General features: G+C 36.4%; 1 protein-coding gene across 9 annotated transcripts in view; it reads left to right on the forward strand.

Moving 5' to 3' along the window:
- The first annotated feature begins 684 nt into the window (after window positions 1–684).
- The window catches only part of RUFY2 (RUN and FYVE domain containing 2), a 42,525-nt gene continuing 17,141 nt past the window's right edge, over window positions 685–26,068 (forward strand). Inside the window, exons 1-11 of one of the 9 annotated variants that reach the window (XM_016127325.2) lie at window positions 777–978; window positions 2,773–2,946; window positions 5,593–5,710; window positions 16,748–16,849; window positions 18,111–18,234; window positions 18,429–18,490; window positions 19,497–19,562; window positions 22,259–22,328; window positions 23,777–23,878; window positions 24,007–24,123; window positions 25,397–25,564. In XM_016127325.2, the coding sequence (XP_015982811.2) occupies window positions 975–978; window positions 2,773–2,946; window positions 5,593–5,710; window positions 16,748–16,849; window positions 18,111–18,234; window positions 18,429–18,490; window positions 19,497–19,562; window positions 22,259–22,328; window positions 23,777–23,878; window positions 24,007–24,123; window positions 25,397–25,564 (1,107 nt within the window). In that variant the 5' untranslated portion in view covers window positions 777–974. Of the gene's footprint in view, window positions 979–1,000; window positions 1,080–1,113; window positions 1,239–1,337; window positions 2,947–5,592; window positions 5,711–16,747; window positions 16,850–18,110; window positions 18,235–18,428; window positions 18,491–19,496; window positions 19,563–22,258; window positions 22,329–23,776; window positions 23,879–24,006; window positions 24,124–25,396; window positions 25,565–26,068 lie in introns of those variants that run through there. The other 8 variants (XM_016127327.2, XM_016127326.2, XM_016127331.2 and 5 more) reach the window with 8 other exon arrangements.

Consider the following 26,068-nt stretch of genomic DNA (forward strand, 5'->3'; position numbering starts at 1 on the left):
GGCGTTTTCCAGGAGAATGGCTGGCGCTGCCCCGTGCTAACTCGATCTGGTGGTACTTACCCCGGTGTTCATTGCATAATGATTCTTTCAACTGTGCAAATGTTTTATCCATGTTATTCACACATGATCATCACACAATAAACACCAAAAGAAGAAACATAATAAGACTTTATAATGGCCAAAGTGATGAAAAATGTATCACCCCGTTTTCTTGAAATATCTCGGTCTATTTCTAGTTTAGCCACCCTCTTAACAGTTGTTGATCTAACTAGGTAATAGCTCATTTTCCCCAAAATGATATATAACTTAAACCTAATGTCATCTGACTTTGAGGGCTTTTATCTCCCTGAAATGAGAAAATGCTAGCTTTGTGTAGGACACCTCTTCCCCTTGATTAGTGACATCGTTCTTTATTGCTTTTTATAAATCAGTATATTACTAGTCTAAACGCTGTGATTTGGGCTAATTTCAGTAGTTACTGCCTACTGTTAAATACTTCAGGATTTCTAAATTCTTTTGATTCCCTGTGAGTTTGTAAAGAGGAAAGGGGAGAGGTCAGGTGTGTTAGTTAACCCAGCCGGACCTGCAGACGGAAACGTTCGCTTGTGGCTCGCATCCCCTTGGAAATGCAGCCTTAGCGCCGCAGTGAAGCCCGGGGGGCGACAGGCGGGTGGTCCGACCAGGGTCCCGCCCTCCGGCTCCTCACACCCGAGGCCTCCTTCACGCTCCTTTTCCTTCTTCCGGTCCGTCTGGACTCCGGGAAGCTCAGCAAGGCCGGTTTCTCCCCCGCGGGCAGCAGGCTCCTGGCCCCCGCCCCCGTCGCGGCGCCGCGGGACCGCCCGGGCGTCCTCCCGCCGCGGGGAGCGCTGTGGGCCGCAGCGGGCCTGGTCGCAGACGCCGTGGCGGCCGCCGCGCGCCCGAAGGGAGCTGCTGGCGGGGCCCAGGGACTCTCCGCCCGAGACGGCGCCGCCGCCATGGGTAAGGGGCACGGGCCGACAGCGGACGCGGGGCCCGGCGTCCTGGCCGAAGGCCGCGGCCGGAAGAGGAGGGCTGGCGATGGCGGACACCGAGGCCTCCGGGTCGGAACAAGGGCCGGAACCCGGGCCTGGGCGGGGGCAGCCGCGGACTCGGGGTCGCCCAGGGTCGCCATGGCAACGCGCTGCCTCCCCTCGTTTCCTCCCGCTGGCGCCCATGTTCTGGGGCCTAATGACAGAAAGCTCTTGGTCCGACGGCCTCCAGTGAGCGAGGACAGGGCCGGCTGGGGTGCCGACCCCCGGTCGTGGGAACAGCGGGGACGGGCGGGGACTTATGTGGTTTGGGGGCAGCAGAGGGAAGACGCTTCTCGAGTTTCGGCGTGGGTGTCCGACGCCGAGGGGGGAGAGGGGCAGCGATGCCGCGCAGGACCCCGGGTGACCCCTCCGCAAGGGTCCTGAGGTCGCCCCGAGCCCTTCGGACAGCCCTGTTGAGGGGAGGAAGGGAGGCAGGGAAGGGGCTCTCGGCCGTCGGCCCGGTTTGGGGACCGCGACCCGGCAGGCCGCGGCTGGTTTGTAAACGCTCCTCGGCGAGGGAGCTGCTTGCGTCCAGCACGGATCTGCCTCTGAGCAGCTGTAAAGGCTCCCTTTGTCTAGTAGTCTCATCGTACGTGGCGGATGATAGGCACTGTTAAAAAAAAAAAAATTGAGAATTGCCATAGATTATGAAACACCAAGTGGTTTCGCCCCTCCTTAAAGAGGGAGCCGTACAACTATGAAGATTTGAAGAAATGATGTATGTGAGGATTTTCCATTTTCCTCCTGCAGGTGTGGCTCACTGCATTTTAAGTTGCTTAGGATTCAGTGTCATGCTTCTTGCCTAGCCATCTGAGATCAGAATACTAGATCTTTGGGAAGCCTGGACTTTTGTTCAGTGAAGGAAAAAACGGACACTTGGATCACTTGGAGTAGGAAATTTGTTAGATTATGAAACTGTTCACTGAGTGCTTTATTTTTCAGCACTTCATTTGTCATCTGTGTTTGATGAAAGTCTTCCACTCACAACAGTGATAAGTGTATGGGGCAGCGTCTGAATTTCTGAGAATAAAATCAGTGGGAAAGAAAAAAATATTTTTGTGAATTGAAAATATCAAAAATCAGTTTTTTAAAAAAATGTGTCCTTTAACTTGATGTTCAACTGAAAGGGCAGGGAACTTTAATATGAAACTGGACCTGCAATGAAAACAGAAAGAGAGTTAAAATGAGTGAAAATTAAATAGCTTCTCTTGTATTCTCTTATTTGTCAATGTGTTTTTATTTACATGTCATGTTTATTATGAATGATACTGGAATCTTAGAATTTTAACTACCTTTTATTGCCAGATTGCTCTAAGCATAATTGCCTTGGTATTCATCCTTGGATGGTTCCTGCTATCCATATTTTTGCTTGAGATCCTTCAACATGCTGTCTGTTACTCTAAACTTATCTTTACAGGAAGTCATTTAAAAAGCTTCCTTCCCCCTGAAGAGGTACCACAAAAATAAAATAAACACTAGAGATTAGCCAATTTTCAGGATCTTGAGAAGATTTCATAAACTTTGGCTGGAGTGGGCATGGTATATATATGGTATATCTGAGAGGGACATAATGAGAAGTTAACTAGGGGTGTAGGTTAGTTAGGAAGACTGTCGACCAAGGGAAAACAAGCTGCTGTTGGCTTTATAGGGGAAAGAAAGAGTTTGTATATTTCTCAATGTCATGTCTTGCAAATGATGTTGGACTCCTTTCTTATGCTTTCAGCTACAAAAGATCCCACAGCTGTAGAGAGAGCCAACTTGTTAAACATGGCTAAACTGAGTATCAAAGGACTCATTGAATCTGCCCTAAGCTTTGGCCGCACTTTGGATTCTGACTATCCCCCCTTGCAGCAGTTCTTTGTTGTTATGGAGCATTGTCTGAAACACGGTCTTAAAGGTATCATGAGATTTTAAAAAATTAACTTTAGAATCCCCTGCCTTCTACCTTAAACATCCTTGAAAATGTGGTATTTTTTGAAAATGCGGTATTTTTTGAAAATGCTTAGTGTTTTGTAAAAAGTATATAATCAAAAAATTTTCAACATACTCTGAATTGGTTTCCATTCTCTAGGACATTTATAGAGTTATTTTAAAATTGTTAAGCTTGGTGATTCTGATATGAACTCTCATTACTAGTTTGAGACCTGTTGAACAAATACATTGAAGTAGTTGACTATTTAAATATAAACCTCTTTAGTGCATGGAAACATAACTAGAAAAATTGTCTTCTGGATTGAGTTGTAGAAATGTGAGCACTCCCTGAAAATAATGATAATGGTGAATATTGTAGTCTTCTACAATGTGCATATTGAATTATTATGTGTAAAATGTTTGTATTATATTTAAGTATTTAATATATGTTGTATAATTATTTTTTACTTAACAGTTGTTGACAAAAATGGTGTCTATGATCAGCAGCTGTGTAGAGGGCTATGTGAATAAGAGTTATATAGTAAGGTAACTATTACAAAGCAAAAGAAGCTTGGTTTCTTGTTATACTAGGAGCCTGGGTAGGTTGCAGGGGCCTAGAAATTCTGACTGTTGCACATGAAATTGGGGGTAAATGTAAAAAGCAAAAGAGGATATTTATCTAAACATGATTTTAATAAAATTATACTTCAAACTGAGGAGCTTTGGCATCAAAATTTGAGAAACCCTATGTGATATTATTAATGTACTCATTTCTTTTTTTTATTTTAAAATATTTATATTGAGATGTAATTTACACATAACATTGTTAATTTCAGGTGGACAGCATAATGATTAGATATTTGTATATATTGTGAAATGATCACCTCAAGTCTAGTTAACATCCATTACCACATAGTTTTTTTTTTTTTTTGAGATGAGAACTTTTAAGATTTACTCTTAGCAACTTTCAAATACAATACAGTATTATTTATTTAACAGTTTACATATTTTCCTCTTGCATCTTATGTTGGTATACATTGAAGAGAAAGTTAGAAGCAGCAAAAGTGCAGCAGGATGGCAGCTAAGAGCAACTCATCAGGAAATATTCAGAAGGGTCTCCTATTAAAATGCAGTAACTTCTCATTGATAAGGTTATTCATATACACATCTTATATGAGATTATCATATACACTTAGACACTGAAGATCTAATTATGGTAATTCTTTCATAGTCAGCATGCTGTATATTACACCCCTAAGATTTATTTATAGTGGGAAGTTTGTATCTTTTGACCACTTTCATCTACCTGTACCCTCTCTGACAACGTACAGTCTCTTCTCTGTGTCTGTGAGTTTATGTTTTTGTTTTAAGATTCCACCTTTTAATTAAAGCTTTAAGATAATTTTTAAAGATTATGTAAATAATAGAAAATTGTACTCTTTGTACATGAATCAAACAACATAGAAGCACATAGAGTGAAACATAGTTTCCCTTCATTCTCACTAAAGGAAATCTTTGTCATTCTTGTTTTTTTTTTTCTTTTAACTATAACTAGATTTCTGTGATTTCCCTTTTCCTCCCCCTCTTAAAAAAGGATGGTATGGTTTGGAGATTTTTTCATTTACATAGATATCTTAATCACACTTTTAATTGCTGTATAATATTTCATAGTATGTGTATAGTGTGACTTTACTCTCAATGTACACTTAGATCGTTTCCAGGTTTTTACTATTAAAATTGTGCTGTAAGAACATCTTTGTGCGCAAGTGCTAGGGTTTATTTAGGATTCCTGGGTGTAGAAGTATTGAGTCAAAGGGTAAAGGCAACTGGCATCTATGAAAGTTTCACTGATTTAACTAACAACAGTGAGTGCGAGTGTTTATTTCCCCATATTTTTAGCTGCTCTTGATATTATCGACCTTTTTGAAAATTTTCCTTTTTACTTTTAAAAAATAGCAGTAACAGAGATCTTTATTTTCCCCTATCCTGTTGAAATAGAATTTGCCAAAGGATGGCCAGAAGAGTTACATTTTAAACTCTTTTCTGAATTTTTTTTCCTTTATTTCACACAATATCATAAGGCATGTCCTAATAATCATAGGCTTATCTTGATGAATCATTATAAAGCTACTTTGTGCTAATTGATTTTCTCCCCTAAGGTGGTGCTTGATAGGCACACTGGATCTGCAGAAGAGTTGGTAGGTGGTAAGAAAGAAACAGATAGTGGTTTCATGTTTTTGTATTATTCAAATCTCACAATAAAATAAAAGCAAAGCCACAGTTTTTCATGTTTAAAAGTAAAATAACTTTTCATTTGTTCTTGGTTCATTTAATAAATTGATAAAAATCAACCTTCTAGGGCTACCAGCCTTTTTATTCTGGTACTGGTAAAGAATGAACACAATTGTTTTTTACTGTAATTACCTGCCTACAGATTTCTGATATGGGAGAATGGCCAAGGTGCATATTTCTGATAAGGAAAACAGGCTCTTGATCAACATGGCTGTATAGTGATAAAAGAAAAGGTGTCTCAATAATTGTTTGTTATTAGAAATGTTGCAAGTAAATATTAAAACAGAATTTATTGCATTTTATATGTTGAAGTTGTATGCATTGTATTTCCTTTTTTTAGTAAGAAAATCATTTTTGAGTTATAACAAAACTATCTGGGGCCCTTTGGAATTGGTGGAGAAGCTTTACCCAGAAGCAGAGGAAATAGGAGCCAGTGTCCGGGATTTACCTGGTCTTAAGTAAGTAATCTTTATTACTTGTTCATCTCTAACCACAAAAGTGTATTTACTGTTCCTTAAAAGTACCTCACACTGTAGTTTATTATCTTCTCTCAGCCTTAGGTAGTCTTCTTCCATTCTCTGCAAATAAAATTTTGTGCACTCTTTATGGCTCATCTTAAACTTCATTTCCTTTATGAAGTTTTTCTTAGCCTCTTCAGTAAGAATTAACTGCTTTCTAAAATATTCTTATTATATTTTTCCCTTTATTATATCACTTCATTTCTGCAGAAAGTTTCAAGTCCTTTGAAGGTAGGATGTATCAATTATGAATTTCTGTTTCCCAAGTGTTAAGCGGGTTTGCAGTAGTAGGCAGTCAGTAACAATTTGTTGGAGACTGATTTAGGCTAAATCCAGGCCAAAAACTCAGGAGATTTGAGTTCTCAGATAAGCCACTTATATAACAGGACTTGTGCACATTACTTTTCTTTCTCTGAAAACTGGGACATATAGTGTCACCTGTCTGTTTCACTAGACAAATGTATATGAAACGTCCTAATATATTGCTGAATATTTTAGCTAATAACTCAGTGTTGAAAATTTTTTTGTGGATATAAAGTGCTGTTAGGGCCAAGATCTTAATGCTCTTCACGATATGATTAAGATCTAAGAGTTTCATTTAGTTTATTTTGATTCTTGTGAATGAGATAACTTTTTTTATGCTTACCATTTTCTGTCATATGATCAGTCTGCTTTCTCTTAGACAGCTGTAGTTTAGGGTTTATATGTTGATAGCGTTTTCTGGCCGTTACAACTTCCAGATGTTTGCAAGTTGTACTTAGCTGAGTTAGAAAAGTAAATGGCTACTATTTATTGAGCACTGTATCAGGGTAATAAGATAATTGTTTTACTTCAATTATCTCATTTATTGCTTAAATCAGTCTTATAGGATAGAGGTTATTATACTAATTGTATAGATGTGAAAATAGAGGTCAGAGAGGTTATAGTTAATAAGTGGCAAAGCCAGGATTCAAACCCAGTTTTTAGAATGAAATAGCATGTGATGTTACACTTGATATTTCTTATAATGGTAGATTAGGTATAGTGATTTTTAACAAAGACAAGAAAAAGGGAATTTCAGCTCTCAGAGAGAGGAAAGATTTGGTTTCCTTTTAATATGAATATACATGGTCATATTGTTTTTAAAAAGCCAGACTCTAAAAAAGTTAAAAAATGTTTTCTGAAGAATAGTATTTCTTAAAATGCTAAGCCATAAGAAATTCATTAGCTGTGAGAAGTGAAGATTGTTTCCTCCCAACTACCTGCCAAAACGTTCTTTGTATAAGAGAACATGAAAGTGTAAGTGATATTTTTCTCTTTAAAAAATAATACATATTCTTTAAAATTTGCTTTTGTTTTTACTAAATCATAGAACTTGGGTAAGAGAGATATGAGATTTAATTTTAAAAGAACAATTGGATAAAAGAAACATTTGAAAAAAGCAAGTACCTGGGTGATTTCTCTCTCTTTAATTACCAGCTTGGTACCTTCTTAGCTTTGTTATAATTTTTTTACATTCAAATAGAATGTCAGTTATTTTTCGAAGGCATTATACTGCTCTATTGATGCATTTTACATATTGATTTTATTATGATAATTTTTTATTTTTTAGTTAGCACACAATACTATTAGTTTCAGGTGTACAACATAGTGATTAGACATCTATATAAATTACAAAGTGATCACTCCAATAAATTTAGTGCCCCTCTGACACTATACATAGTTATTACAATATTATTGGCTATATTCCTTATGCTATACTTTATGTCTCCATGACTTTTAGTAACTACCAGTTTGTACTTCTTAATCCCCTCCCCTTTACCACTGACCCCCTCAACTCCCCTCCCATCTGGTAACCCTCAAAATGTTTTCTGTATCTATGACTTTATTTTTGTTGGTTGGTTTGTTTATTTTGTTCTTTAGATTCCACATATACATGCAATCATATGGCCTTTGTCTTCCTCTATCTGACTTACTCCATTCAGCACACTACCGTCTAGGCCCATCATGAAATATTTTTTCCCATCCCCTCACTTTTAGTCTGTGTGTGTCTTTTAATCTGAAGTGAGTCTCTTGTAGGCAGGCAGCATATGTAAGGGTCTTGTTTTCTTATTCATTCAGCCACCCTCTCTATTGACTGGAGCACTTAATTCTTTTTCATTTGAAGTACTTGTTAATAAATATGTAGTTATTGCAATTATTTATTCATATTTTTGCTACATAATTTTTTTTTTAAATCAAGTTTATTGGGGTAACATTGGAAAATACAATTATGTAATTTTCAAGTGTACATTATCATTTGACATCTGTATATTCTATCGTGTGTTTCCCACCCAAAGTCCAGTTCCTTTCACCTAACATATATTTGATCCCCTTTACCCACTTCACCCTCCCCCTCCTCCCCCTATTATTGATCCCCTTTACTCCATCTATTTCCCCCCTCCTCCCCCACCACCTGCCGTCTGGTAACCACTAATCCCTTGTCCTTGTCCCTGAGTCTCTGTCCTGTTCATTTGTTGCTTTTAGGTTTATGTCCCACATATAAATGAGATCATGTGATTTTTCAACTTTTTCTTTCTGACTTATTTTGCTTAGCATGATTATCTCAAGGTCCATCCATGTTGTTGCAAATGGCAGTATTTCATCTCTTCTTATGGCTGAGTACTATTCCATTGTATATATGTACCACAGCTTCTTTAGCCAATCATCTATCATAGGACACTTCGGTTGCTTCCATGTCCTGGCCACTGTGAATAATGCTGCTATGAACATTAGTGTGCAAATATCTTTTTGGATATGGGTTTGCAAGTCTTTGGGTAAATACCCAGTAGAGAAATTGCTGGATCATATGGTAGAGCAATTCTTAGTTTTTTGAAGAACCTCCATACTGTTTTCCATAGTGGCTGACCAATTTACAGTCCCACCAGCAGCGTATGGGGGTTCCTTTTTCTCTGCATCTTCTCCAACATTTGTTATCACTTGTCCTGTTGATTATAGCTATTCCGATAGGTGTGAGATGGTATCTAATTGTGGTTTTGATTTGCATTTCCCTAACAGCTAGCAATGGTGAGCATCTTTTCAAATATTTGTTGGCTATTTGTATGTCCTCTAGGGAGAAGTGTCTGTTCAGATCCTCTGCCCATTTTTTTTTGTAATTGAGTCGTATGAGTTTTTTGTATATTTTCGATATTAGGTCCTTATCAGAGGTATTGCTTTCAGATATGCATTCCCATTTTGATAGTTGTCTCTTTACCTTGCTGACAGTTTCTTTTGATGAGCAGAAGCATTTTAGTTTTGTGTAGTCCCATTCATTTATTTTTGCTCTTACTTCCCTTGCCTTTGAGGTCAAATTCATAAAACCCTCTTTAAGTCTAAGGTCCTTGAGTTTAGTTCCTATGTTTTCTTCTATGTATTTCATTGTTTCAGGTCTTATTTTCAGTTCCTTAATCCATTTTGAGTTAATTTTGGTGTGTGGTGATAGACAGTAGTCTAGTTTCATTCTTTTGCAGGTAGCCTTCCAGTTTTCCCAACACCATTTATTGAAGAGGCTTTCTTTTCTTCACTGTATGTTTTTGACTTTTTTGTTGAAAATTATTTGCCCATATAAAGATAGGTTTACTTCTGGATTTTCAGTTCTGTTCCACTAGTCAGTGTGTCTTTTTTTTCTGCCAGTACCATGCTATTTTAATTACTGTCAGTTTGTAGTGTAATTTGAAGTCGGGCAGAGTGATGCCTCTAGCCTCGTTCTTTTTTCTCAGGTTGGCTTTGGCCATTCGGGGTCTTTTATGCTTCCATACAAATCTGATGAATTTTGTTCCATTTCTTTAAAAAATGCCAATGGGATTTTGATGGGGATTGAATTAAATTTGTATAATACTTTAGGTAATATGGTCATTTTATCTATGTTGATTCTTCCAATCCAAGAACATGGAATCTCTTTCCATTTCTTTGTATCTTTTTCGATTTCTTTTAATAGGGTCTTGTAGGTTCATTATATATATGTCCTTCACATGTTTTGTAAAATTTATTCCTAGGTATTTTATTCTTTTTGTTGTAATTGCAAAAGGAATTATATTTTCCACTTCTTTTTCTGACACGTCATTATTAGAGTATAGGAATGCTATGGATTTTTGAATGTTGATTTTGTATCCAGAGACTTTACAGTATTTGCTTCTTGTTTCTAGTAGTGTTCATGTGGAGTCTTTAGGGTTTTCTATGTAGAGAATCATGTCATCCACAAATAGTGACAGTTTGACTTCTTCATTTCCTATTTGGATGCCTTTTATATCTATTTCTTGCCTGAGTGCACTAGGTAGGACCTCCAATCTTATATTGAATAACAGTGGCGATAGTGGGCAGCCTTGCCTTGTTCCTCATCTTAGAGGGAAGGTTTTTAGTTTTTCACCATTTAGTATAATGTTGTCTGAGAGTTTGTCATATATGGCCTTTATTATGTTAAGGTACTTTCTTCTATACCAATTCTGTTGAGTGTTTTAATCATAAAATGGATGCTGTATCTCAACAAAGGCTTTTTCTGCATCTATTGATATGGTCATATGATTCTTATTTTTTAAGTTGTCTATGTGATGTATCACATTAATTGATTTGCATATGTTGAACCATCCCTGTGCCCCTGGGACGAAGCCCACTTGATAGTGGTATATAATCTTTTTAATATGTTGTTGTATTTGTTTTGCTAGTATCTTATTTAGGATTTTTACATCTGTGTTCATGAGACATATTGGTCTGTAGTTTTCTTTTTTTGTGTTATCCTTACCAGGTTTTGGTATCAGAGTAATATTGGCCTCATAAAATGAGTTGGGAAGTATTGCCTTCTCTTTGATTGTTTGCAAGAGTTTGAGAATAGGTATTAAGTCTTCTTTGAATGTTTGGTAGAATTCACTGGTGAAGCCATCTGGTCCTGGACTTTTACTTTTTGGTAGCTTTTTGATGATTGTTTCAATTTCCATACTGCTGTTCCGTCTATTTAGATTTTCCAGTTTTTCTTGATTCAGTCTAGGAAGATTGTAGCTTTCTAAGTACTGGTCCATTTCTTCTAGGTTATTAAATTTGGTGTTATACACTTTTTCATAGTATTCTTGTATGATCCTTTGTATTTCTGCGGTCAGTTGTAATTTCCCCTCTTTCATCCCTAATTTTCTTTATTTGTATCCTTTCTCTTTTTTCTTTAGAGAGGCTACCATGGGTTTGTCAATTAACCTTCTCAAAGATCTAGCTCTTTGTTGCATTTATTTTTTCTAATTTTTTTCAATTTCATTTAATTCTGCTCTAATTTTGATTATTTCTTTCCTTTTGCTAACTTTTAGGCTTCATTTGTTCTTCCATTTTTAGCTTTTTAAGATGAAGTGTTAGGTTGTTCATTAGGACTCATTCTTGTATTTGGAGATAGGTCTGTAATGGTATGAACTTTCCTCTTATGACTGCTTTTGCCATGTCCCAAAAGTTTGGACATGTTCTCTCCTTTTATTTCTTCCCTGACCCAATGATTCTTCAGCACATGTTGTTTAATCTCCATGTATTTGTGGTTCTTCCTGATTTCTTTTTGCAGTTGATCTCTAGTTTCAAAGCATTATGATCAGAGAATATGGTTGGTATGATTTCAACCCTCTTATATTTGTTGAGGCTATTTCTGTGTACCAGTATGTGGCTGATTCTTGAGAATGTTCCATGTGCACTAAAGAAGAATGTGTAAACAGCTGTTTTGGGATGGAAGGCTCTGTAAATGTCTGTTATGTCCAGTTGGTCTAATGTGTCATTTAAGAATGTTATTTCCTTATTGATTTTCTATTTGGAAGATCTGTCCATATCCAACAGTTGGGTATTTAGGTCTCCTACTACAATATTGTTTTGGTCTTTTTCTCCCTTTAGTTCTATTAGTAATTGCTTTACATATTTTGGGGCTCCCTGATTGGATATTAATAAGTGTTATGTCTTCTTGGTGCTTGATTCTCTTTATCATTATGAAGTGTCCCTCAGTATCTTTCTTTACCTTTTTTATTTTGAAGTCTAGTTTGTTTGATATTAGTACTACTACTCTCACTTTTCTCTGAATGCCATTTGCTTGAAATATCATTTTTCACCCTTTCACTTTAAGTCTATATTTTTCTTTGGAGCTGAGATGTGTCTCCTGGAGGCAGCATATGTTTGGGTTTTGTTTTTTGATACAGTCCGCAACTCTGTGCCTTTTTATTGGTGAGTTTAGTCCATTTACATTTAAAGTGATTATTGAAATATGAGGTGGTCTTATAGCCATTTTATCTTTTGCTTTCTGGTAGCTCAGTGTTTCCATTGGTTCCTTGTATTTGTGTTTCTGTTTTCTTTGGTTGGGTTTTGTGGATTTTCCCTGCGGTCCTTCTTGTTTTATGTTATTTACTTCAATTCTGAATATTTGTTATGTGGTTACCACTATGAATATGAAAAAAATAGTTGTTATACAGTCGTCCATTTTTCTACTGTCTGCCTTATTACCATTCCCCTTTTCGAATTTAGATGTTTGAATCTTCCACTTTTCAGTCATTGTTGTCTCAATTTGTCCTTATGTATGCTGAACATTCATTACTACCTTGCTATAGCAATTCTCTTCTTATTATTGAAGGTTATAATGCCCTGTTCTTAGTAAGGATTACACTTCTCTACTTCTGTTTGCCTGATAGTCACTTTACTCCCAATTATGGTTTTTTTTTTTTGTCATTTTGTTTTAGGTGAGGTGACCCGTTTCAGTATTTCCTGCAGTGCAGGCCTCATAGTGGAGAATTCTCTCCATTTTTGTATGTCTGGAAAGGTCTTAATTTATCCTTCATACCTAAAAGAGAGCTCAGTGGGATACATTATTCTAGGCTGGTAATTCCTTTCACTTACCATTTTTTTTCTCTCTGGCTGCTCTGAGGATTCTATCTTTGTTGTTGATTTTTGATAACTTTAATACAGTGCATCTTGGTGAAGGCCTTTTTAGCTTGAGATAATTGGGTGTTCTGTTGACTTCTTGAATTCCAAGTTCCAGCTCATTCCTTAGATTTGGGAAATTCTCATCCACTATTTGTCTGAAAATGCTTTTTGTCCCTGCTCCTTTTCCTCACCTTCAATAATGCCTATTATTCTTACGTTTCCTCTCCTGATAGTATCCTCTAGTTTTTGTATTTCTCTTTCATTATTTTTCATTCTTCGGTTTCTTTCTTCTTCCTTCTGATTTATTTCTCGATTTCTGTCTTTGATATTTTTTATCCTTTCCTACATTTGGTTGAATCTATTTCCTAAGCTTGCTGTTTCATTTTTCAACTCTTGCAGTGTTTATTTATTTATTTATTTATTTATTTATTTATTTATTTATTTATTTTTTATCTCCAGAAGTTCTATTCTGTTCTTTTTGAGGGTTTCAATCTCCTTGCTCTGCTCATCTAGTTGTTTTTTCAATTCCTGAAATTGTTGATCTGAGTTGTTTTGGATCTCATTGAGTTTTTTTAGAAGTACCATCCTGAATTCTCTGTCATTTAAGTCACATATTTTTATGTTTGTAAGCTTATTTTCTGGAGATTTTTCTCCTTCTTTCTGAGATGTCTTGTCACCTTGGTTGTTCATCGTGTTTAATGGACTATTTCTCCATCTGGGCTTTAATGGAAGTGTATTCTGCTTTTTTCCAGAAAGAAGATTTATTATATTAAAGGTCTCTGTTTGGCCTGCTGCAAAGAAGGCATTTTTCTTTTGGTTTCCAGTAGGTGGCATCTAAGCCTCTTGGATCCCTGCTTTATATAAAGACTAAATAATCCTTTTTTAAATTTTCTCGTAGATATTTAATCACACTTGCTACCCTCAGTTTCAGTCCCTGTCAGTATCAGTGACAGTCTTGGCAGCGTTTGCTCAGATTCCTCTGGGGCTCTGCAGCGATCAGTCTTGGAGGGTATGGGGGGAGGGGCCCTCTAGGTTGGGAGTTGAGGGCTGTGGTTCAGCCTTGGATTTGCAGCTGGAACTGGTAAAAGTCAGCTGTTGTTTCTCTGTGGTCCCATCCTGCTTCTCTGCTTTCTGCTGCCAGCGGGCTGTGGGGAGCTCATTGCTTTCCCAGGAAGGGCTGTTCAGGGAAGTCGCTGTACCCTCTCCTTTCCCCCCTCCCTCCTGCAGAGAGCTCCAGAGGCTGCAAGAAGTAGCTTCAGTCTTTGCAGCATTTGTTCAGATTGCCCCTAGCGCTCTGCAGTGTTCTGGCTCTGTAGTGTGTGGGAAGGGGCCCTCTGGGTTGGAGGATGGTGGCTACAGCTCAGCCTCTGTTTTGCAGCTGTTGCTGGTAAAAATGAACTGTTGTTTTTGTGCCATCCCACTTCTCTGCCTTCTACCCTGATGACTGGGCCCTGCCTCCTGGTGGCCGCGGAAGGCTCACAGCTTTCCCAAGCAGAGCTGTTCAGGGAACTTGCTGCTCTTTCTCCTTTCCCCCTCCTCCTACAGGGATTTGCGGGCTGCAAAAGGCAACGTCTTTATTTCTCCCAGTCCACCGCCTGACACCTAGGGTTCTGATCTGTAGTAGCTTTTATGCACAGATCCCATGCTCAGACTTGCTTGTGTTCAGTTTTAGATGTTCAGCTTATTGTTTCAAGGGGAGAGATCTGAAGACATCTGTCACTCCACCATGTTTTTCACATTAGCCATAATTTTTCTTCTTAAAGGAGTCCCTCCAACATTTCCTGTAATACTGGCTTGGTGTTGACAAATTCCTTTAGCTTATTTTAGTCTGGGTAGCTCTTTATCTGTCCTTTGACTCTAAATGATAGCTGTGCTGGATAAATTATTCTTGGTTGTAGATCCTGGGTTTTCATCACTTTGAATATTTGTGCCAAGCCCTTCTGTCCTGCAAAGTTTCTTTTGAGAAATCAGCTGCCAGTCTTATTGGTGCTCCCTTGTAGATAATTTTTCTTTGTTTTTCTCTTGCTGCTTTCAAGACTCTCTCTTTGTATTTAACCTTTGGCATTTTAATTATGATGTGTCTTGGTGTGGGTCTCTTTGGGTTCATCTTTTTTGAGACTCTGAGCTTCTTGGGGTTGTATGTCTCTTTCCTTCACCAGATTGGGGAAGTTTTCCATCATTATTTCGTCAATTAGTTTTTTGACTTGCTCTTCTCTTTCTGATACTTCTATGATGCAAATGTTACATTTGATGTTATCCCATAGACTCCTTATATTATCTTCATTATTTTGGATTTTATTTTTCTTGTTACTGTTCAGATTGGTTGACCTTGTCTTCCCCATCTTCTGTATTGGTGATTCGATCTTCTGTTTCCTCCACTCCGTTGATTCCCTCTGATATACTCTTCATCTCAGATAATGTATTTTTCATTTCTGACTGATTCCCTTTTATAACTTTCATCTTCATTTTTATATATTTTATCTGTTAAAGTTCTCACTGAGTTCCTCTACTCTTCCCCTAAGTTCCTTGAGCATCCTTATAACCAGTTTTTGAACTCTGCATCTGATATGTTGCTTATCTCCATTTTGGTGAATTCTTTTTCTAAAGCTTTGTTCTGTTGTTTCAAGTGGAACATTTTTTTTTTTTTTGTCTCCCCATTTTGACTGCCTCTCTGTTTGTTCCTATGTGTTAGGTAGGGCTTTTAAGTCTCCCAGTCTCAGTAGAGTGACTTTATGTAGTAGGTGTCCTGTGGGGCGCCTTGGCATAGACCTAAGAGGTGTCCAGCTGGAGACCAAGTTCAGTCACAGCCTGTGCACCTCCAGGGCCACCTGGTAAGAATCACCAAGTAATGCACATATGGCTAACACCCATGCTGGTCTTATAGGTGCCTCAAAGAGTCAAGTCTAAAACCAAGGCTGGCTGCACTAATGCAGGGTTTGGGGCTACTCAGCAAGATGTATAGGGCATGCTGAGGCCAGAGGCTGTTTCTTTGGGTTTTGTGAGCCTTTGAGAGATTTTATGAAAGTTGCAGCAGGATCCAAGACAGCCTGTTTGAATGGAATAAAATCACTCAAAATGGCTGGGGTTGGTCCACAAGTTGGGAGAGGCGGGGTCTCAGGGAATCAACTGAGCAGAGACACCTGTGTTTTCCAGGTTGTTGGCACCTGCGTTTGCAGGCTGAGAAGGAGGAGGGCTTAACAAAGAAATAATGGCTTCTGCCTGCACCTCTGTCCTGGAGCTAAGCGCCCTTCCAGTCTTTGCCCTGAAGACTGACAGCTCAGCACCTCCTCATATGTCCCTAGTGCCCCTCGATCAACTGCCTCAATGCTGGAGCTCAGAATAAGCGAGTCTGTCAGTGAATAAGGCTGGGTGTAAGCCCTTTAAGAGGAGGTTTTCTGCTTCCCACTGCCCTCCATCTCAGCTGCTATCTCAGCTGGTTTTCACAGCCAGAGGTTATGGGGACTTCTCTTCCTGGCACTGGAACCCTGAGCTGGGGAGCTCAGTATGCTCCTGGACCTCTTGCTCCTCAGGTTGAGGAGGGGGCTTTCAGCCAAGATGCCCTCCCAGTTGCCACTTGCAGTTGTGGGACTGAGCTGTTTGCATCTCTACCCTGCCTACTGTTTTGAGGTGACCTGTTATTTAAGGTGACCTAGTTACAGGGCTTCTATTCAGCCAGACCTCTGGTGACTCTGCATATTGATTGCTGTGTAGTTTTGTTATAATTTTGGTGCGGTCGCTAGATGGCCTTTACCTTCTATGCATTTCGAATCTCTGCATATTGATTTTAGAAGGCTAAGCACATTCTGACAAAATATTCTTTGTGGAAATATTGTCACTATTTAGAGTCATTTCTTCTAAGTCATAAATTGGTACCTACATGTCCTACAGGCCCAGATTTATCTTAGAGACTTAAATAACTCCCAGGGATTGGTTTGCATGCTCAAAAGAACTGGTTTAAAACTGTAGAAGCGAAGACAAAACCATGATAAATTGCCTTTTTTTTCATTAATGTGTACCTCAACAGAGATAGAATACATAGTCTATAATCTTTGGGTTGAGGCTATTTTCTTACCAATTGGTTTTGCTTTTTAGGACCCCCCTGGGTCGTGCAAGAGCATGGCTTCGCTTAGCCCTCATGCAAAAAAAGATGGCCGATTACCTTCGCTGCTTAATTATTCAAAGGGATCTCTTGAGGTTAGTACCATTAGATCATGTTCATTTTCATTTTTAATTTTATTTTAGCCTGTCCTCCAAAAAGGATTGAAGATGTAGTACAAAAGGATTTATAAAATAAAAGGAGGAACAAACAAGTGAGAACAGTGATGGGGACATAACAGGGATCTGGAACTAACCTAAAAAATGAAAGCCATAATCTTTTTATCACCTGATAAGGGGGAAATTTATGTTATTTTTCTAAGTTAGTTTCATTTTTGTTAAGCCTAACATACATTTTTTTCTAAATTACAATTCTGAATAAAAATTTGTTGTGGAATTTGGGGTTTTAATTCAAGAGGTGTCTTTTGAGATCTTGAACATTCACAAATTACTGCTTCAACTGTATTGTGGGCACTTTTTAAACCATCAGGTTAAAACAAATGCCAAATGGTTAAAGCAGACTTTCAAAGCAAGGTAATCATTTCCTAAAGGGAAGGTGGCCATGGTAGCCCCTCCATCCACCCCTGTTCTTTTGTTAGAGTACTTTTCTCATGTTCTGGAGAATTTGGTGGGTTTTGGTTTACTTTTGACTCCAGTCTCATTTGTCAAATGAGAATAACTATAGTTTAAGCTCCTGTAATTTCTCAATAATATTCTGAAGGTTAATTAAAATGAGTAATATACACGGGACTTCCTGAGTAAGTCATGAGACATTGGTAACTAGTTCTTTAAACTGTCAAGTATTAGTTTTTAAACTGTTCAGTCTCTTTCACAAGTCTTTTATTTGAACATTTTTTAGACCATAGATACCTCTGTCTTTTATTGATGATTTTCTACTAAGAACATTTGCAATATACATATCGAATGCACTGACTTGAACATGGGTTTTGTAATGTTTCATATGTTTATTTCCCCGCCTTAGTCTGTGTCCCAAGGGTCCTAATAAATCCTAGAATTGAAAATTCAGCTCTAATAAGTATTCATTAGAGCAGCAACAGTTACTATGTCTCTGAGAGTCACACACATTCTGGCCTCAGTGATGCCTCTTTTTCTTTGGATCTCTCTTTGCATCTCTTTTCTTTCATTCAAAATTCCTTTTCTTCTTTTATCTCCTTTAGTCTGTCTTTTATGTTTTCTGTGTAAACATTTAAATTTCAAGAATTTTAAGCTATTCACATATAGAAAAGCTAATTTGAAGATACCTGATTTATATTGGTTCTGTGTTTGTGATAAGGTGCTGAGATTTTAAATTTCAGTTTTTGAAATTTGTGACTTAAGGTTATGACTTTAATTTTTACAGTGAATTCTATGAGTATCATGCATTGATGATGGAAGAAGAAGGAGCAGTAATCGTTGGGCTGTTGGTTGGCCTAAATGTGATAGATGCTAATCTGTGTGTAAAGGGAGAAGATTTAGACTCACAAGTAAGTGAAAGTTACTAGTACCAAATACAGAGTGCTTTCAGTTTTGCATTGTTCCTCTTTGATGCAGGTATTACTCTAAGTTGTAAAAAGTACTCTTATACAGTAAGGAAAAATTAAGAATGAAATTCAGTTGCATATTAAAGGTACTTATGATATTTCTCCCCTTTAAATAAAAATAACTTTATTTAATTCAGGTTGGAGTGATTGATTTTTCCATGTATTTAAAGAATGAAGAAGATATTGGAAATAAAGAAAGGTATGATTTTCATAAGTTATTTCACAGGTTGTATTTTTCTTGTACAGCTCTTTACAAATCATTATGAGGTCCATCCATTAACAATGTGGTTTTTATTTTCTTTATTTGCATATAGTTCCTGCTTAGTTTCGTTTTCACTTCCATTTACAAGCTTTACAAAGCAAAAATCACATAGAAGGAGGCTTTCAGATGAAGTGTGGCTTCCGTCATACCTGTAGTTACTGAGACCCATTTTAATAGTTAGCTGTGTTTATTTTCTTCTTTTTTAAAAAATTAATTTATTTTTTAAATAATTTAAAAAATTTTCAGTTCCATTCGGCATACAATATTATATTAGTTTCAGGTGTACAACATGGTGATTAGACATTTATATAACTTAAGAAGTAATAATGTCAATAAATCTAGAACCCATCTGTCACCATACATAGTTATATCCCCGTGACTATTTTGTAACTACCTATTTGTATTGCTTAATCCCTTTCCCTTTTCACCCACCCTCCTAGTTAGCTGTATTTTGCCATAAAAGGGATGAAAACTTATTATTTACCAGATTATATATGCCGGTTTATTTCAAGATCTAATTATGTTTAAAATATACTTATTCCTACTACTAAAAAGAAAGGATAATTATGTGATGGAAGTGCTAATTATTGCTGTAAGAGCAATCATATCATAATATATAAATATCAAATTAACATGTTATATGCCTTAAGTTTGCAGTGTTATGTCAAATATGTTTTTTAAAAACCATACTGATAAAAAAAATTAAATATGCTAATGGTACTGTTAAGTATAGTATTAGCATGTAATTTATTTAAGAAAGCTTGTAATTATTTAGTACACAGGTTACTGCTACATGATTGTATTCTTTAATTTTATTTTAAAGGCAAGATAATGTTGTTTTACCATTATGGTTTTACAACAATTTTAGATGATTTAGACATTATTTTTGGCATCCAATAAATACATTTCCAACTAACACAAAACTACTTTTCCCCCCTTCTAGGAATGTTCAAATTACTGCCATATTAGACCAGAAGAATTATGTTGAAGAATTAAATAGACAACTGAAGTAAGTGTTACAGATACTTGGATACTTAGTATATTTTTGACTGTTGTCTTAGAGTTCCCTTCTTCATGTCAGCGTAACTGTATTCCTTTTATGCATATTTGAGAAAGGGTTGAGGGATTAGAATAGAGATTAAGAATACAGAGAATTATTGGAGATAATTCATTTTTAGTAGAAAATGAGAGTCAGATTTTTAAATAGAATCTTGAGAGAATTTAAAAATAGAATTTCAAACTTATCCCTATACCCTTGAGAGAAAAGGCTAGATAGAGTAGAAGTTTATATATTAATGAGATATATTAATTTTTTGGTACAATCTTCAAAATCCAAAGTGTATTTTACACTTATATCACATTTCAATTTGGACTAGTCACCTTGTAAATGATTATTAGTAGCCACATGTAGCTTATGGCCACCATACTATAATAACACAGGTATAGTGAGTAATATTTGCTACATAGTTAGAAATGGACTATTCTTAATTAAAATGAATAATTAGCAGAAGTGGCTATATCTGGGTAATAGGATTAGGAATAATTTTTATTTATACTCTTCTGTATTTTCTGAATTTCATTCAATAAACATGTTTTACAGTCAGAAAATACAATTAAACATTGTCCCCCTGTAGAAAAAGAAACTAATAAGTCGCAATTGACTTTCCTTAAGTTGGGAGAGGTAGGAAAGATCTTGTATCAGTGTCTTTTTTTTCTAAGTCATGAAATTTTAATAATAGATATCATGGGAAATGTGTGTGTGTGTGTGTGTGTGTGTGTTTTGTAATTTGTATTTCTGAGATTTTTTAAGTGCAAACTTGTATTGCTTATTTAATTTAAAACTTTTATTCAATATTTGGGAACAGGTAATATATTCCCATGGTTCAAACTTCAAAAGGAACATTAAATGAAAAGTCTTCCTCTTCCCTGATCTCTAACCATCTGGTTTCCCTCTTGGGGAGTAATTAATACACTAGGTTCTGATGTGTACCTCCAAGGTACTTGAAGCAAATGGACAAGAACAAGCATATATTTTCTTTACACTTAAGGTACTTAAGTTTTTTACACTTAAGCTACACTTTTTACACTATTCTGTACTTTACATTTTTACTCAGCAGTTTATCTTAGAGTCTATTCACTTCAAAAGAGCATTCTCTTTTAAATTATGGGTGTGTGACTCAGCAATACTAGTGCCTTTTGTATATTTTATATATTAAAAATGTTTCATTGTTTTTCTAATTAGAAAGTAGTTCTTGTACATTTAGAATATTTTGAAAGTATAGAACACAGATACAGAAAAAAAAGAACTTACCTATTATCCCTCCCTTGAAGAGGGTTTTCAGAAGTGCTTTTTTGATTATTTTCTTGATTCTCACATAAAGGTAGGGTGGATATCATTGTCTGATTTTATAGATAAGGAAACTGAAGTTCAGAGAGGTTTTACAACTTTAAAGATGACACAGAAAGAAGAAAAGCAGGGATTTTAACCTTGGTCTTAGATTCCTAGTTTTGTACTTGTTGTATCTTATCATCAGGATATCCTGGTGCTGTTTGTGAAAAACTCAAGTTGTTCACCTAAGAATGATTATATTTAAATGATTTAACATGAATGGAAAAACATTTTTCTTGTTTCACCAGTAAAGCTAAAATGCTAAAAGTTGTTTCTGAGGTTGGTATAAAATTTGTTCTATTATAAGTTTTACTGTAATGTATACAGCATATTACATTTTCTTACAGAAATTTTGAGATAAAATCAAGCAGGCCTTGAAAATCAGACTCAGTAAAATATACAGTAATGTCTAGTCTTGACTGATTTAAACAAAAATTAAACGAATGTGTTCATGTGATATTGTCGCAGGATTCTCAAACAGAAAGATAGGACACCAAGGCCATAAGCAGGAAGCAGCGCTTATTGATGCCGGCACCGGCTCAACGGATTCTTATCCAGAAGCTGAGCCCCAATTGTAACATAACAGGCAGTTTTACACAGTCTTGTCATTCCTACATAGCTACAGATGTAAGGAAGGAAGAACACTAATAGTTGGCAGGCTATGAAAATCTGATGTTGGCCAGAGAGTTCTTGAGGTAGAGGAGGTAGCTAGGAGAAAATTGATGTTTGCCATAGAGTCCGTGAAGTGGGGGGAGGGCAGTCCTTGAAGTGAGCAGGAAATGGCCAGGCAGGGTCAGCCTGCCACAGTATAACCTGACTTAACTGTATCCTCGAAAGATGGTGTTTGCTTAGCTAGCTCTAGGCTGACTGGGTACCAGATGTTGGGTATTGCATATTCACCTTTCTCAAACATGGGTGACTTTGGAGCTCTGTAAAGCTTCATTAAGCCACTTAATTATAAAGTGGACATTTAAAACTCATCCTTTAAAACAAATTTAGTTTTAACAATATTTAGTAATCTTTGTGTGGAATTTCCATTCTCAAATATGATAGATTAGATGTAAGGAGGACCTGAAGAATATAAAAAATAATCATCAAATGAAGTTTTAATAGAAATATTGATTCTTTAGTATAGTCTTCATCACTCTCCTAGACAAATCAAGTTTCCCACCTTAATGAAATTTCTCAGATGCAAAAATTCAAACAGGGCAGTTGGTGAATATCTGTCAACATAATGAGTCCAGGATAACATACTTTTTTTTTTACTTTTGTGAGTTTGTGTGATTTTGAATGAGTTTTTTCTTTATTAATTTCAGCAGCACAGTCAGCAGTCTCCATTCAAGAGTTGACTCATTAGAAAAGTCAAATACAAAGCTGATTGAAGAGGTATTGTCACCCAGCCATGGATAATTGTTTTTCATGGACCTAGTATTTGTGATCCTTTTTCATTTTCATTATGAATGCATTAAGTATATACATACACTTATAGGCATTTTTATCATTTGATAGACTACTTGTAATATAGTTGGAATTGAGAAGTTCAAGAGAAATCATGTGAATGATTTCTCAGGTGAATCTACGAATCGTTTCAAGATACTCAACTTATAGAAATGTGCCTCAAAGATGAAACACATACAAACTCTTCTACAAATTAATTGTGATTATCATTTTTATATCTGGATGACCTATATTTAGATAGTAAAATCACCTATAGTTATAAATTTCTGTCAAAATGATATTGTCCCTCTTGTTCTACTATTCAGATTGCTTTTCTTTGCAAGCATGATCATATTTACCCTTTCTCCACCCTCCCATATGTAAAACTCATCCTATGTGTTCTAGTTTCCGGTATTGTAAAAGTGGCTGTCTGGTAATCCTACCAGAAATTTATCTCAGCTCTCTTTTTAATACTATTTGCAAAGCTGATTTTAGATTTTTTTTCAGTATATCAAACCACAAATTTTTTCTTTCTATTTTTAGAATTAGTAGAGAAAGACAGACATTTGTTATTAGTGCTATGAACCCAATTTTCTATGTTAATTAAAGTGAATATTTCTTTTAAAACTCAATTTTTTTCAGATGAGGGACATGATCGTTTGCATTACTGCAGTTAATCATTTGCTTTTTGATAGTTTGGGACCATTTGAAAGTTTGTTAGAGTGAGACCAGTAGAGAGAGAGCTGCTCACTGGTTTGTGCCTCTTCTTGGCCTTAGGCACCCTGTGAAGCTCAAGCTATATTCTAGACAAAGAGTTCAGAAATTTACTTGCAAGCCAACATTAGGGAGTACTTGCTTTCCTTTCCTAGGATCCTTCTTTTTATTCTGGGCCTCAGAGCCAAAGCTGCTTAGTTATTCATGTTTAAATCTGATGAAGAGAGCTGTCTCATATTTGTGATGGTTACTCACTGTACCCAGGTTCCACAGGGTGTCCTTCCTATTTGGTTATCATGAATGTCTATTACATTTTCAATGATAGCGCAGCCTTTTTTTCTTAATTTTTTCTATCTTTACACAAATCTTTATGGTCATATTGTTTAATGCATAATTCTTTATATGCTTACTTTAGCACTTTGTATTCAGGACACAGTCAGTATAAGTCAGATAATTGTAATAATATATTTCGACTAACAAAAGGAAATAGAAATCAGTGTAATTTCTTTAATTAGTATTTTGGGATAATAGGAGCACATTTTTCTTATGAAAGTTTTTGTAGATGTGAGAGGCATTTTACTAGTTTTAGGATTTTATTTTCTATTTGTAGTCATGAATTTAACCTGTAAAGAACGTATAAAGATGATTAAAATCTTTTTTTACCACTGTTTCATAATTTTCAGTTAGCAATAGCAAAGAATAATATTATTAAACTCCAAGAGGAAAATCATCAATTACGAAGTGAAAATAAATTGATTTTAATGAAAACACAGCAGCAACTAGAGGTAAGTATACACTGATTACAGACTATATTGTGTCAAATTGTTTTGGGGACTCTTGTGGAGACTGGGTATTTCTGTGCTATATTAATAGTAGATATTACAGAATAAAAAGTTTTATGTTTTCTTCCTAGGTTACCAAAGTGGATGTGGAAACTGAGCTTCAAACATATAAGCATTCTCGGCAGGGGCTAGATGAAATGTACAATGAAGCCAGAAGGCAGCTTCGAGATGAATCTCAGTTACGACAGGTAGGTTGCATTAAAGTTATATGAACTAATAATGATAATAATAAACTTACCCTTAAGCAAGCACCACTTAAATCTTTTTCAGCCTTGTTAGCAATTCTTTACTTGCTTGGGGCATGTTTGCCCTCGCTAATGTCAGAGACCAGTCAGAGAGCGCCGGCCAGGGCAGCTCAGAATGAGCCAGTTCTTACTGTGACAAGCGTGCTTGCGTTCCCAATAAGTCCCGGGGCTCCCAAGGTAAGGCTGCGCCAGCTGGGGCAGCCTCCCTCCCCGCCAAAAGGGGTACCTGACTTGTCTTCTGGAGTGTCTAGCACAGTGCCTCCTCCCTGGTGACCCCGAGCCCCAGGTCCTGGAGCAGTACGAAGCTAGCCTTACATGTCCATTGACAGGAGAGCCCATGCTCGAGAAAGAGTCAGCAGGTGAGTGGTAGTAGGAGAGACTGTGTCCAGCTGGGGAGGCATTGCTGCAGCGGGAGGAGGACGCCTTGTAGTTGGCCTCGAAACCAAAGAGCATCATCGTGGTGGTTAGTTACTGTCAGATCCCTGTGACACTAGCCAATTCGCACTCTCTAATCTCCTCAATTTTATGCTCCCATTTGTATATTGTTTTTTAAACAGCGTTTTTAAACTATTACAATCTGTGAAATGAGTGAATTGTGACCATTACAAAAAATTAAATAGAATGATGTTTTCAAATATTACTAGAATCATTTAAAATTAACTTATTTTTTACCCTTTAAAATTGTGAAATATAATACCTACAGAAAAATATAAATGGTATATTATAATGTAAATACCCGTGTAACTCCCACTCAGGTCAAGAAGAAAGTATTGCCAGACTTTTCATCCCTTTTGCTGTTCGTCTTTAATATTGGAAAGTTCTTCTCCTTCCTGATGCAAAATTATTTACGGGAAGAATTTGAAACTGAAATGGGATTTTTGAGTTATCTTTAGGTTTTACTTGTACAGAGTGCTTCAGTTTTTTTTTTCCTTTAGGAAAATTATACTGAGTTTATAAGCTATTAACATACTTCATTATCAAACCAGTAGAATAATGATAACAGAATGTAGAAAACACTTTCACTTTAGCAAAGTATGCATTTGAAAATATTTAGAATATTGTTAGAGGGCCTGGTTGATTCCTTTTAGTGAGGCTTATAACTCAAAGAGTAGTCTACATATTGAATAGAAACTCTTTCTTGGTCTCATTATTAACTGTTGTGTATCTGATTTTGACTTCCTGAAGTGACATGTGAATTGATATGTTGAAATTATAGGATGTGGAAAATGAGCTAGCTGTACAAGTCAGTATGAAACATGAGATTGAACTTGCCATGAAGTTGTTGGAGAAAGATATCCATGAGAAACAAGATACCCTGATAGGCCTTCGACAACAGCTAGAGGAAGTTAAAGCAATTAATATAGAGATGTATCAAAAATTGCAGGTAAGGAACATTCTTAAATTCTTGTAATTCCTTGTCATATAAATTGAAAGTGAATATTTGTATAAACATTTTTTTAAGAGATGAACCTATCTATTTTAACTGCCATATTGGTAATAAAAAGCAGTGACTTTTTTTCTAAATGGAAGCTTAAGAAATGTATCAATGAAAAAGGTATAAAAGAACAAGCAAAATCACTTATCTGAATTTGCTAATGCTGAAAGTTTGACAGTATAAAGATTAAATATTTGGGGAACACTCAGTCTAAATATGCAAGATATTTTTGTGAACGTCTTTATACGGTATTGTTCTGAAAAAGATCTAATTTTGATTGAAATGCTTTAGTATAATAATTATGAATTTTCTAATAAAATGTTATTTTTGTTAAATAGACTGCTTGCCAAAAGCCCTTTATAATTTAATTTGAAAAATATCATTTTATGAAAGTTTATTCGGTATCTTCCAAACACATTGAAGACTGAGTGGTGTTTTTCCTTTATATACTTT

Source organism: Rousettus aegyptiacus, unplaced genomic scaffold, assembly GCF_014176215.1.
Source record: "Rousettus aegyptiacus isolate mRouAeg1 unplaced genomic scaffold, mRouAeg1.p scaffold_m13_p_6, whole genome shotgun sequence".
NCBI classification, from domain to species: Eukaryota; Metazoa; Chordata; class Mammalia; order Chiroptera; family Pteropodidae; genus Rousettus; species Rousettus aegyptiacus.